Genomic DNA, 15332 nt, shown 5'->3' with positions numbered 1-15332 from the left:
ACAGAAAAAGTTGTTTTCGCCAAATTTAATGACACAATTTCGTTGGTCACTGGTTTAGAATAGCCTTTATTTAAGAAAAAAAAAAGCACCTTTAATATATAGCTCTGAATTATTTGGTGTTTTTTTTGTTCTGTTGGATTTCGTGGCGTAAAAGTCTTAAAAAGCTATACTGTGCCGAACAGTTGTGTCAAAGTTGAACGAAAGTAAAAGTTCCGAAAAATACAAACTGCTTGAAGGGTAAAGGACATTAAATTTCTATGATTTTGAAAAGTTTTGCCGAAATAAACACATGAGCGAAGATTTAAACTTTAAATAACATTCCAATTGAACAAGCTGAAACATTTTGTTAGTTGATATAATGTACATATTTTGATGCGATTATTTTTAATTCTGTTTTTTTTTTCTTTTCCTTCTCGAAAGTGATTAAAGATTTTTTTAATGAAACAAAATATATTAGATGCTTTGTTTAAAAGTGCTACTACTTTGTAGGTTTTATTTATTTTTTACGCATCTATTTCTTCAGATAAATGAGGCATATTTTATTTCTAGAAACCAGGTTAAAATGTTAAAAATTTATGTTTGAAATAATTTATTTGTTTTTAAATGCATCCATTTATGAGATATTTACTGTCTTTTAAATCTGTACACGGAAAATTTTAAGACGAAAAACAAAACAATTTCATTTTGTGAAATTTATTGAAAGCCTACAGGTATATATTTTACTTTTACATATAAAGGTGTGTTCAATGAACGTAATACAGTTGATTAAGATCAATTTAAGTAAATTAGCCAGAACTATAACTTGAAATAGAAATTGGAAACCCTAAATGGTTGCGTCTATGTAAAGTTAGCTACGGAAGAACCTTTATCGCTTTATCCTCAGTATTTATTCCAACATCATCTGCACTATGTCAATAAAAAGTGTCAGTATTTCTATTTTTCTTGCAAATTCAACAGTATTTTTGAAAATGTATCATCAGCTTCCACCATTAGATCTACTTAAATCTTAATCATTTTCTTTCATGTATGTTTCACAAATACATGATCACCAGCTTTAGCAGTTTTGTAGCTAAACTATCTACTCCTACTAAATCATCATAGTTGTCTTGTATTTCACTAATACAAATATTTAATTAGGGTTGCTTTTGATTTTAAAATCCCCATTATTATAGGGGGACCCACTTACCAAATAGTGAGAGAACCCACTTACCCCATAATAAGGGGACCCACTTACCCCTTATAGCAAAAATGTCCAGGATAAGTGGGACCCCTCCTTTTAAACACTTATTAATAATATATTATACAAAAGTTCTTGGTGCTGTATGAACTTTAAGTTAAATTAGACGTGAAAAATTAAATATCATAAAAAAATAATGAAAACTGACCTAGAAACGCTTTTTTGAAAAATGTTGCTTGAACTCGTAAAAAAAATTGAGAATTTTTTTTTTATTCATTTATTTAAGAGTACTATGACCTAGAAAAAAATTACACGAAACCCAAATATGTGCAAAACCAATCACTGTGATGAAATTTAACATGATCATTGCAAAAACGTTTGACAACTTAATCCATATTTCAGTTTTAGGGGGGGTGACCCACTTACCCCAATCAACCCTACTAGTTTTTCTAGTTTTAATCTATTGCAGAAGTAAAAGCTTTTTATTTGCTTAAGAAAACCCGTGATTCTACAAAAGAATATCTTTATCTTTAATAATAACAAAGCTGAAAATCTCTATGGATCTCTGGATGTCTATTACGCGCATAGCGCTTAGACTGTTCGGCCGATTTTCATGAAATTTAGCGCAAAATTAGTTCGTAGCATAGAAGGGAGCACCTCGAAGCGATTTTTCGAAAATTAAACTTTGTTCCTTTTCTATTCCAATTTTAAGAACATTTTATCGAGCAAATTATCATAACATGGACGAGTAAATTACCATAACATGGACAACCAAATTATCATAACGTGAACAAGCAAATAACCATAACATGGGTGAGCAAACGAACACAGCAAATTGGCGAGAAATTCATCTTCCATTATTTGTAAATATACAGGCGAACCAAATGACCTTTTAATTTCCTACTACGGGCAAAGCCGTGCGGGTACCACTAGTTTTCAATAAATCAGAAACGATACGTGGTCAATGTTTTTTGACACTTTCTCAATACACACTTGTATGGTATGAACAAAAATGATATATCTGATTAACTTTCTAAAGTCATTTTTACGAGTATATCGTACATATTTTCCTCTATCCCTGAGAATCTTTTTCATTCTTCTTTTACTCTTCTGCTTGGATGCTTTGGATGGCCTTTCGTAAGCAACAATGCAAAACCAAGCACAGCAACGGTAGTTCTACTAGAATGGACATGAATGGCTCCATTCATGCGCTGCTCCTGCAATACCGGACAAATATTCCATTGATAAACTGATTTTCTTTAAAAGAAACATGTATATCTTGAGCCACAATACAAGGTCTGTCATCTGTTGGCTGAGATTCATTTTTAGGAAAATGCCAACTTTTTTCTTCGAAAAATCGAATATTATTTATCAGTATGTTTTATAACTAGGCTGTATCCAGTTTGTTTACTTGTACATACTACTTTCACCACTGAGTTTCTTAAAAGACTTATTTTTAATCAAACTGTTAGCTTTTATCGGATATCCTTTCATCCATAAGCATTGAATTTTTTGCATTGAAAAGGAGGTTTCTGGAAACCTCGAAACACGTATAATTGCTAGTTTGTGCATTGATACATTGTTTGATATTCATTTTTGTTACATTGTTCATCAAGAGGATGGAAATCTGTTGAAAAATTCGATTGAACATAAGCTACACTTTTTAACTAAAAAAAGGATCAAATGTAAATTAAGCGATATATTTTTTTGGTAACTACTCCAGAAATTAAACCATGCGAATAAAATCAAGATTGCGTTTGAGTTTGTCGGTCGCCTCCTGGGGGGATGTAAAGGTCCAAGAGTACGAAGTTTAAGATGCAGGCACCTTGGAGCAAGCCCTGATGCACCTCGAAGCGTTTTTTTAAAAACCCGAAGAAAGGTAATTTTTGGTGAACCAACTGAATTATAAATGAAAAATTATCATATAAGCTTTGTGCTACAATATGATTAAGGTGAAAAAACAACGTAAATAAAGCACAAATATTGGAGAAAATACAGCACATCGCTATTTCAAGGCTACAATGGAGCCTCTTCATCAGTGCAAAAAGCTCACCAACACAACCAGAAGTTGCGAGAGAACTGACAACAACCAAATGGACAACGGTATTTATACCAAAGAGGGCGAACCAATAACAATACAGGAACAAGGCATCAAACAATCAATCAGCGAACAGCATGCACACTCCGGGATCAAAGCAGAGGGAGAGACAACCAATCAGAAGCCAAGGAGAAAAAAAAAGAGTGCGAGACACCAGAAACAGGAAAGGCAATTCTAGAAATTGCTTCCAAATATCATGAAAAAATGGAGTGCTGGAAAAATCATTAACGAGAGAATGAGATTTTTTCCAAATATAGTAAGCTTCCTAGAAATCGAGGTCATAAACCGAAGAACATTTACAAATATTCTTTGCAGATGAAAAATCAAAACAGTGACCAGAAGTCCAACAATGCTGAGCGATGGAAGAACGAGCAAGTTCTTTATGTTTAACATAGTTGTCGTGCTCTTTCAGACGGTGCTTGAGAGCACGTTTAGTCTGTCCAACGTAACCAGGTTCACACTTGCAGGAGATGCTATAACTACCCCAGTTGCTATGGCAATCAATGGGGTCCTTTAAGTTTGTAAATTTTATCTTATTAACAGGAGAAAAAGCTATATCGAAACCAAATTTCTTCAAAATCTTTGCAACTTGATGACTAACTTTTGGATAATAAGTCAAAACAATAGTATTCGAAGCATTGGAAGCAGAAACCATTTCCGAATGAGAGGGATTAATTAACTTATTATAAATTGAATCAATGATGCTAGGAGAATAACCACGATCGAAAGCCACTGCTTTAAGATAAGAAAAACTGAATTATATTGTTTTGCGTTACGCATTTTTTTGTGATTTTTTTTTTTTTCAATTGAGAACAAGTGAATCCATGGCAGCATTACTCCTCGCGGGTTCCTTGTAATTATTTTTATCAAACATTGTTTACTTTTCCAGAAGTAACTAGTATGTTGTAGCCATCACGAAACTTTCTTCTATATTTTTCTTTTTTTTTTTTCTGATCCCTCCCCATGCTTGACGGGGAAGCAATATTCCCAACAAACACAAAATGACACTTGCAAAAACTTGACGACCATCCCAATGTCTGAATTATTGCAAAAGCAAAGCAAAGACCGAAAATTGAAAGTTATTTTAAAAGCCTTGCTTGAATTAATTACAAATATTTTATTTGTTAACAAACATAAGATGGCAACAGTAAAAAATTTAAATCATTGAGATAATATTTCCGATCATTTGCGTACAATTAAAATCACGAGAAATACGCAGACGACAATCTATTACGATTTATCTTTCTTATTGTTGCATTAATAAAGCTATTTTTATTCGCAAAAAAAAAAATCAACACCTCTTGGAGCGATTGGCGTCAAAATTGAACCAAAGCCTGTTTACATATGGATTCACATATATTCCAAACTTCAACGAGAACGTAGCATTACTTCTTGAGATAGGGGACTCACAATGGAAAAAAAGAACGGGTGATTGCGCTACCCCCTTTTTAACTGTTGACACCAAAATAAAATCAGCTTTTATACCCACTAAAAGCTACTTGCCGATACATTTTTCTTTCATTCCGTTCATTATTTCTTGAGATACAGCAGGCACAATTGACGGCGAAAAACGTTCTATAGCTCAACCCCCGTTTGAGTTATTGACACCAAAATTGAATCAGCACCTGTTCCTGTTACTGGCAACATATGGACCAAATTTTGTTCGATTCCGCCAGTTACTTCCTGAGGAATAGCAATCACGCGTAACTCAAAAAGTCCCATTGCTCCCCCCCCCGCTTGGAGGAATTCGCGCCAAAAACTTATGGGCACAAGTTCACATAGGGACACATATGTGTACTAAATTTCGTTCGAATTCATGCGGTAGTTTTTGTTGTAGAGCGGCCACAAAAAACTGGTCACACACAGACGTGACACACATACACACACACACACACAGAGACAGACAGACATTTTCCAAAAATGGTCGAAATGGACTCAGCACACCTCAAAACGTTCGAATCCGTCAAAATTCGAAATTCGAAAATTTGCACGAATCCAATACTTTCTTCTATATATTAGATATAGAAGAAAGTAAAAATAGTTCTCAGATAAGAATGTTTCACATTTTACAAGCAATTTCAGCACATGGGTCACTTCTGAAACACTATGCTCCAAAGATGGCCCATCATTACTAGGAAAAAATGGAATTTCGTGTCTTATTGAAAATTTCGTTATATTTTATTGTTTTTTTCCGAGATTCATTTCAAAGGATGTTATATCCGTTATTTAACAATATATACTTTTAATTTCTGTGCAAGTCTATGTGTGCGTGTTTCTGTAACCGTATCACCTCCGGGCGAGCAATGTCTAGAGGGTCAGTACTACTACCGTTGAATGCAGGGCATTGAAGGGAAGCGATTCTACCCTCTCTCACCCCTCAAAATCTTAAAGGCTAGATATTCCGGGGTAAAGCATAAAAGTCATCAATTACCGCAGGTAGCGAAGTAGGGTTGGAGAGCGAAACGAACTAGGGTGGAGCTCCCTAGTACTATGGTTTTGGTTTTCTTTTACAATGAAAAGCATGTAGCTTAAAACATAAAATAAAATTGAAAATCCTTTAAAGGTATTGTTTGTATGACATACAACTCGGTTGATCAGGCCGAAACTGATATAAACTCAATAAAATGTTTCTAGTCTTTTTTATTGTTTTTAAATATAAAAACTAAATAAATTCAATAAAATAAAATAAAACGGATGGTTTCGAGCTATTGACGTATTTTTCTAAGTAACATTTTTAAGAGTAAAAGTTTACTTTTCAGAAACGCAAGTTTCTTCGGAAACCTTATAGATACTTTTCTTCTTCCTAAAGGAAATTTAAGAGCACGGAGAAAATGCACATATTAGCTTTAGGAGAAAAAAAAATACCTTCGTATACCGTTTGACTTTAATGCAGAAAATAAAACTTATGCTGCCTCGAAAAAGACCGCTAATAAAATGGGAAATTTGTTAAAGTAATATTGAACAAACTTCGCTTGTGGAAAACTAATGAGTTTCCTCTGAATTAGAAAAGCATGATAAAAAATCTTTCATTTGTTGGATGTCATTTTTTATCTCGTTTTTTACCGCTTCGTTCAGTCAACTTATTCCTTGAATGAAAGTTTATAGGATGATTCTCCCTTCTATAAATAAGACCCGGAAATTACATGTCCATGAAAATTCTTCTTCCTTTCTCTTTCTTTTTTTGGTGGAGAAGCAATATTACTTGACATTGCGGAGGAAAATATTTTTATCACAACATTCGCTTTGCGTAATGCGTCTTATTGAAATTCTATTAATGGAAGGAAATCATCAAAGGTGTGCTTTAACCTTTAAGTTGCACGTCACTTCCAGAAGTAGAAGTTATTTCAATAAGTCAGTTAGCTACATAAACTAAAGAAAAATTAGGGAATCTTCGATTTTAATTGCATGCAAAAAAGTTAAGTAACAAGATTCCTATTTTTTAAATAAAGTCATGAAACTTCGTAAATGATTTTAAAAACATGCAAAACAGACTATTACCAAGAGTTTTTTTTAATAGTCAATATTTGATTTTTATTCACACACACACACATATAAAGATCAATGTCGCACAGTGGGGCCGAATGGCCAAAAAGTGGAAAAAATTCAATATCTCGAGAACAGGTTAACATAGAAAGCTGGGGCCGGTCTCATTCAAAAAAGAACAAAAAAACACATTAAGTTCACCTGTTTTTATTGACATTTTGAAGTTAATTAAATAATTAATTAGGAAATGAAAGACTATTGGAAATATAATTTTTTTTTAAATTTCCGAAACAGGTTGTACTTATAAAAACAAGTTGCAACAAGTATTTTGAGCATATATTTAAATTAAATATTGCTTAAAATGATTCCTTCAATGAAGCTTAAAGACCCGGAGAGTTTTAAAAATAATAAAGTTTGAGATTCTTAGTCAATAGTTGCTTAAATTGAAAGAATACATACCAATTCAAATTCAAGGAAATTAGATTAATAGTTCCTTAGCTGCCTCACTGATTTCCAGATCCTTTTTCTTTGGTTCGGGTCTCATGTTCGTAATAAAAGGATCCGAAGTCTCTAGTAGCTTGTGGAACACGTCTTCGTTGGTGGATATACGAGACATTTTTCGCGAGTTGGTGATCCTGAATGCCTTGTAATCTTTATTCCTACTTTCTTGTGCCTTTTCCGACAATATTCCGACTGGGAGAATTGACTTCTGCACTATTTCAGCACCGTGTAACAAAATCTTATGTACTGTGGATGGCATGTAGTACCATGAATACTTCTCAATGGCCAGCTCTGCTGTTTCTTTTGAGAATAGTCGGAATTTCTCTGGGTCAATCATTGCATTGCTATTTATGACTGCAAGAATGGTAGCGATCCGGTGGATTAGAATTTCGTCGACTCCCGTTATTGCACTTGTGACCTTGCAATCATTGAAAAAACGTCTGGCTGTGTTGCCATTATTTGAAGATCCGCAACCCTGCTTAACAAAGTCCACTTTGATGCCGACTTTCTCAAGAAACTCTTGTTGAATACGTTTCTTTTCGTTTTCGTGCATGTCTCTTGTGTCTTTTATAATTCTCTATTTTTCGAATTTTTTGTTGTATGCAATGTGAAGGATGTATTCCATGCACTTGATTCTGGCGTGTGATGGAGAGATACCGAATTAAAGAGCATTCACAATAAGAGGTTTCTGTTGGATTTTTGCTAAGTCGTTCATTTCCGAAGGTAAAGCATTGCATATGTAGCAGGCACTTACAGACTTTGTATTTGTGATGGCTTGAGCTACCTTGCCGTCCAACATTGTCATCACCAACGAGTGTCAAATACGGATGACATTAATGCCGATCACAACTTGGGTAATTTCCAACTTCTCTATTTCTTCTTCAACCCTTTTTTTTTTTTCATCTCGTGCCAAATCAAGTGTCTCTTTCTGGAAGCTGTATCTCAAGGGCCTGCAATGTCTTGTTGAAGAAGGTCGGCCGTTTTCCCAAATTGATCCATTTTGATCAACATCAATTGGAATTGTGAGCTTCAGAGGAACTATGGACGTCATGAATAAATTCGAGTCACTTATTTTGTTATTGCTGATCGAATATTTTTGGGCAAATTCACTTTGACCTGAGGCACCGTCGAATCCCCATTTCGTTGTCAATATTAATTCATGTTCATTTAATTTTTCTAGTTTTTCTAGGGGTTTTTATTCCAGAATTCGTTTAGCTGTATGGTCAAGCAAATTCTGCAAAGGGACAGCTGCAGATGTTTCACTAATTAACATATTATCAGGGTAGCATTGCTTCTTTGAGATGAGTAATTTTTTATAACTTGGAAAAACATGGCATCCAAGGTCTTTTAGTGTTTGTCGAATCACCTCGTACTGATATTTTGTCAGATTGGCCTGGAGAAATATTGCTAATTCTTGATCGGCTGACAAAGCTTTGGGTTTATCGTGCTTTTCATGTGTCGCAACTGCGTTAATCAAGCTTTGTTGGTACGATGCTTGAAGTTTACGTATTTGCTTCGTTCGCCAGAATCATCGAAGTCTTTACTTGGTCTCCCAACACATCCTGTAGATTCCTGCTCCGGTATGTTGAAAACGTATTCATTTTCCATCCACTCGCTGAACAATTTTTTGAACCTCTCCCGGTCTCGATTTACTTTATCTTTTTTTTATTAAAATGAGGCAAGAAACTCTTGCTAAGAGCTGTCAGCATTAAAGAAATGTTTCCTTCGTCAAGTTCAGGGTGATTTTGTCGAAGGAATACGTCGAAATTTGTACCACTCCACAAGCGCTCACACAAATCACGGTACTACTTAATTTTGATAGAGCTCATGACTAGACAACGTTAGCAACTAGACTGAACTCAAATAAAAAAGGTTTTGACGTGGGGAAATGTTTTGTCTGAGCCAATTCTATTAACAAAATAGTGCAACAAACAAATACGTACTCTAACCCTTTCCTTTCTTTTCTGTGTTATGATCGGATAGGCAGATAAAGGCAGGTGATTTGTGTTCTAATGTTTACTTAAGCACCCCTAGTTTGATAAATAACCTTTCCCATCAAGGAGGAAGCCGGAGCTTTTTTTGTTATCATAGCTGTTCTCAATGCTAATTTAAAATTCGTAACTTATAACGTTGTAAAGCACTGTAATATTTTTTTGCACTGTTTGACTGATGAGAGGTTTAATTGACCATCGTAGAACAGGGGAAAATATTGATTATTTTTTTCAAACCCTTTTACATTTTTTTATCACCCATCTAGAGTAGGGTGGAATTTGGTCAAACTTACATAATTCTGACTTTGAGCCTAAATTAATGGGAATACCCTCGATACAGCGGAAAAAATCATGCCGTTCCTATATCCTGTATCTTATATAGTGTGAGAATCATACACCAGATAATCGAAATAAGCGCTTTCGAAAATCGAATTTTTTCCACTCTGGCACCACTGTGTGTCGTAGGCAGGGATAGGATCCAGAGGGTCTGGACTCTCCCCAAAATGAATAAATCTACATAAATAAAACAATATATATATATATATATATATATATATATATATATATATATATATATATATATATATATATATATATATATATATATATATATATATATTAGCTGCGTGCCCGGCGTTGCACGGGCTACCTAAAAAATGAAAGAGACGTCCAGTTGATGTTTTTGTAGCACTCTAACATCTGTTTCTAACGCGTTAAGGAACAAATAAATGCGCGTAATGCAGGGTTTACAAAGCACCAGTAAAACATATGTTTGGCAAAAAGTCATTAACGCTAATAATAGTTCTGAAATGTACAAGTTATGAGAATTTACGATTGGCACAAAAGATGAAAATATATGCATTATCAACTATAATCTGTGCTCACGCGTTAAACTGAACTATATCGGATTATATCTGAAAAATTTATGTACAATAACAGTCAGCTTTTTACATAAAATGACACATATTGTTTGGTTGAGTAAGTAAAACTAATGCATCAAGACTTAAAAAATACTAATATGCATTAATTTAATCCCAAGTCATCAGTTTCCAACTAAGCTTTAGTTAAAATCATTTAAAGCAAACTTTTTGCTCAACTCTGTTTCAATTTAAAAAATCCAAACAATCTTAATTTAATGTGTTCCTTTCACTATACAAAATGTATTTCAAAAGTAAAAACAGGAAAGAAAAAGAGTTACTTTAACTCGAAAACTCACCCATGTGAGGGGAAAAAATCCAAGAAAATAAACATAATACGTCGCACATCCTTAATTTACCAAAATATGAGACTGGTAATGATAAACTTACACTACATTAAATAAATAAAACTGAAGAAATAACTTTCATATGCTGAAAAGAGTTAAAAAAATTGACTGTAGAAAATAAGAAAGGGCAGACGATAAATGAAGGTTATGTCCGAATAGAGCAACCAATTACCCGGTAGGTAGTTTTGATTACGTCAGTCCTATTGAAGCTAAGGCTCCTATATATACGAGCCGATGCATCAGCTTAAGATTAGCCTTTTTGGATCGGAGCGCGTGTTTGAGTGGTTGTCTTTCTGGCGAGTTATCGCCTTTGGTGATTGTTCACTGTGAGCAATTATTAGCGCTACGTGAATTGTTTATTAAATAAAATATTAATTTTGGTCAATTTGGCGAAATCCGAAACTTTGCTGTAGTAACCCTACTGTCTAACCACGGATTGTATGGAAAGGCAAATCAAGGCTTCACTCGATGCGCTTCTTATCAGGCTCAGTCATTTCTCAAAAGATCAAAGGCGCCGACTTGCACGCAAGAGGGCGCTGTAGTATAACCGGGCGATCTTTTGTTTACATTAGTTAACGTATTATTTCTGCTGTTAAAAGGGAGGTTTTTTCTATCTTTAACGTAAAATTTAATTGATACGGTTAACCGATGAGTAGTACAGTGCGAATTGATGCCGGAACGGCGTATCAGTTCTGTTTTCCAGAGGAATTTTTTTTTCTTTTCAGGTAAAGCTGGTCCCAACTCAATATTCAACTATTTCTAAATACTATTTGCATTATTTTGGGATTACGAGGGACTGATTACCGTACAGGCATCCTATGCCTGGGCCCCCTTCTTCCGTAGGGGCCAAAAATGTTTTTTAAAACTTATGAATCGCAATGAAAAATCATGTATTTTTATGAAAATAATCAAACTTCTCTTTTGGATAAATGTTAAACATTATTTTAACATTATTTCGCTTCGACTGAAAGTGATGAATACAAGGACGCCTTCAAAGCATTGTGAGCCTTGGGCCTCACGTTTGGTTAGTCGGACTCTGGGATTACGTCTAACATTTTTGAGACATTAAAGGTGAGTTAATATCGAGAACGGTTTAAACATTACTTTTCTGGGAAGGAATCCTTGCTGTTTATAAATTATATGGTCTTTTACTGCATATTTAAAAGAGATATTTAATGGCACAATCGCCAAGATTTTAACAATAATCATTTTATTTCACAACATCGGTATGAGTGCAATACATATTTTCTCTTTGGATATTATTTCGTTATAAGCGCGTCAGTTGACTTGGCGAGTTTTCTCTCTACCTTGGCAAAACTGAAAAAAATGACACTTACATCATCGTTGGCGAAAATTAAAAAGTAAAGTTGCATCGTCATAACCATGTTATGATTGCTCCTTTTTCTAAATTTAAAAATTTACACACTTTTAATTTCTATTTATGACTCGGTTAACTTATTCAGCTGATTATGTCACATAGTGATGGAGAACTTAAATTGATTTGGCGAAATATTTTAACGAGAATTCTGAAGTTATTTTAAAAGCTCGTTTTTTATTTGGCGAATTATTTTACTTCGTTTTGATTAAAAATCCAAGAAAAAGACAAAATAGCATATTGTTTCGATAAATAAATAAATTAGATCATCGAAAGACATTCAAAGTTTTATTGCATAATCCTCCCATTAAATGAAACGCGACACGAAACGACATTAAAAGTAACGACATTTCAGTAAATGTAGAATGATCCGCTAAAGAAACTATGTTTGACAATAAAAGAAAGCTTCATTTTATTGAAAGCAAAAAAAAAACTTTTGATTTTTCAAAATTAATTTGAATTCTGAAATTTTGAATTCAAATTATGTTTTTCACAATCACGAGTTGCGACAGGACCCTCACATTGATTACTCGCTTGTTTCTAGAAACGGTTCCTGTCCCTCCTCTTGGGCGGTTACGTGTGCATGGTTGTGTATGTGTAGGCTTGTGTGTGTGTGTAGACTTGTGTGTATGTACGTTGGCGTGTGTGTATGTGTGTAAAGGCGCGTGTGTGTGAGTGTGTATGAGCTTGCGTGTGTGTAGGACATGGACGCCACCGACCAGGAGCAGCGGCTACCGGGAGGAGTTGCGCCTGTAGAGGACAGTGGGGTTGGAAAAAAAACATCAAGGACGGTCAAATGAAAACAATTAGCAATTGTGATTGCTCAAAAAAAAAAAATAATAATAATCTTACTACTATTATATATGCGAAAGTTTGTATGGATGTATGGATGTATGGATGTTTGTTACTCTTTCACGCAAAAACTACTGAACGGATTTTCATAAAACTTTACAATAATATAGCTTATGCATCAGAATAACACATAGGGTAGTTTTCGTCGCGTTATGGGGGGCAAAACCCCCTTAGGGGGGCAGTAAAACACAATTTTTGTATAAATTCTCTAATATTGGGATGAAAAAATACTTGCACATATTTACATTATATGTCCATCGAAAGCTCTGATTTTTCTGCTGAAGATGGCACCTGTTCGAAATTTCTAAGTAGAATAAAAAACGAGTTATGAGCTTTTTAGTTCCATGTTCGAAGGCTTTCCTCAACTCAATACAGTATTTATTGTATCATCTCAACTCCCTGTCGATAGCGGCAATTGTTGTATTGTTGACTATCTTTGCTTTTCGTGACTGTTCAAGGCTTTTCTCAAGTCAAATCTTGAAGTAAGATTTTTGCACAAGATTGGCAAATAATACATGATTTGGCTGATCATTTTCCACTTAAACGGAACTTTAATGTAATTAATGGTTTTTATTATTATTTATGCTGATTGAACGCTTACTCATTATCCAATCAACCAGCAGATCGCCAAAATTTTTGCAGAAAGATTTCCGTAGCTGATGCATTTGGCAGTTTTTTCAACGTCGCTGTTTTTGAAGCCGAAGACTACGTCATAATGCTTCTCAGCTTTCACCAAGTGAACAAAATATCGCCAATCAAAGAATTTTCAAAAGACTTTTTTTTACTGTGTTAAATAATCCAGCAACTAAATTAGGCAAATCCATAAACAGCACAAAAACTTCCATTAATTTTCCTTTTTGCACAATTTCAAACAATCGCCAAATTTTACTACTTATTTTGGAAACATTTCAGATGAAACTGTTTAGCGCCATTTTATGGTGACCAAAAGTATCTCAGAATCTGGCGACGATATCTCTGTAACGAAAATTAATATATCGTTTTACAAAGGAAGGAAAGAAGGGGGGAGAATCATCGAAGGTACCCCAAAACGACTCTCGCAAATTCGGTAAAATCGCACCAAGAGACCACAATGATTGAAATTTCCCAAAATAGCTAAAGCAAGTATAAGGGGATTACGAGCGCAGCTACTTTTTTTAAATCACTTCGTACTTCATTAGCCATACAGAGAAGGTTTTAGACTCCATGTTAAAAATAAAGTATCAACAGATTAATCTTTTTAAACATGAGAAGATTAATTTCATGTTTTGGAAATTTGTATATGCTTAAATATAGTGCTTTCGTTTCTAAATCAATACTATTTTGTTCTTTATACTTATTGCTATTTTAGTTTTATGGGTAAGGAAGAAACTCGATTTTTAATCACGTCAAAAAGATGTGTTTTAAATTCTTTCACTTAAAACAGAAAACAAAAGCAAGTAACGATTTTTTCTCTTAATTATTACTGACCCAGGCAACGCCGGGTATTTTCACTAGTAATAAATAAAATATGGGGACAACAAATAAAATGAAAAGTAATCGCCCAGATTTGAAATGCATCGTGAGGCACATATATGTAATCTTTTGGCGTCAGAAAATTTGACAAAAATTTGGTAACATTATATTTCTTGCCATTTAATACTCACATTAAAATCATGGAGCAATTATCTCGGCAAGAACATGGCGGCAACTTTTTCTATTGCTAAAATTGTTGCCGCAAATGTTTATTCTTCTAACATTTCAATGGAACTTTTATTGTTTTTTAATTAATTGATATATTTATCTGGCGAATTGTTTTACACTTTAACTGATCTTCGACTAGATTACCGTAACGTGGGTGCTTTTTAATACTGTTTAATTTAGAAAATTATATAATTTGGCAAAAAACTTTAAAACGTTTCACGTATGTTATTTTTTTCAATAATTTTTACTGTAATGATGGTTTTTTTTTTTTCTAAATGCTGGAAAATAGGTATATGTAAAAATCTTTAAATAAAAAGCTGGCATCTTTTCATTTTTTGAAATTTTTATTGGCATGTTTTTCCTGGTCAACTCATTGTTGTTTTAATGTACTTTTAAATGATTTAAATTTCTTGCTCTTTCACATACAACATTCTCCTTAAAGACATAAATTGTAATGCATAATGATCGATACTAACGATCAGTTTCATGGATAAAATTTTAGTTGATATGTTTTCGACATATTTTTCTCTTAAAATAATTGTATCTCTGTGCATTTTTGGTACATTTTGTTAGTTCTTATTGTGAAAAAATAAAGATATCAAATTGAGTTATTCACCAGTTTTAGAATATGTCTTTTAAAAAAAAATGATTTTAAGTTCAACTTGAAAGTAAAAAAAAACTAAAAGCTTTTTGAATGTTTCCATAAATATATTTATCAGTTGTGCTTGAGGAAGCATATGTAATTATTTCTTGCATAATAAAACTAAAAAAAAAAAATTTCTTCAATTCAATTTATTGTGCATAATTCATATGTTTACAAAACAATATGGATTCGTGCATAAGATGTTATGTTTGTTTTTATGATATTGCGCATAATATCATTCAGAACAAAATTTTCAATGAACTTTTTT

At 33.6% G+C, this 15332-nt stretch overlaps 1 protein-coding gene across 1 annotated transcript in view; it reads right to left on the bottom strand.

The window, feature by feature from the left end:
* The window catches only part of LOC129230359 (uncharacterized), an 81808-nt gene extending 75324 nt beyond the window's left edge, over positions 1–6484 (bottom strand). The window contains exon 1 of the mRNA XM_054864757.1: positions 6419–6484. Within this exon, the coding sequence (XP_054720732.1) occupies positions 6419–6484 (66 nt within the window). The remainder of the gene's footprint in view (positions 1–6418) is intronic.
* Positions 6485–15332: the final 8848 nt, after the last annotated feature.

This window comes from Uloborus diversus, chromosome 9, assembly GCF_026930045.1.
Source record: "Uloborus diversus isolate 005 chromosome 9, Udiv.v.3.1, whole genome shotgun sequence".
Taxonomy (NCBI): Eukaryota; Metazoa; Arthropoda; class Arachnida; order Araneae; family Uloboridae; genus Uloborus; species Uloborus diversus.
Note: the sequence above shows the minus strand (reverse complement) of the source record. Positions and strands in the feature narration are given on the sequence as shown.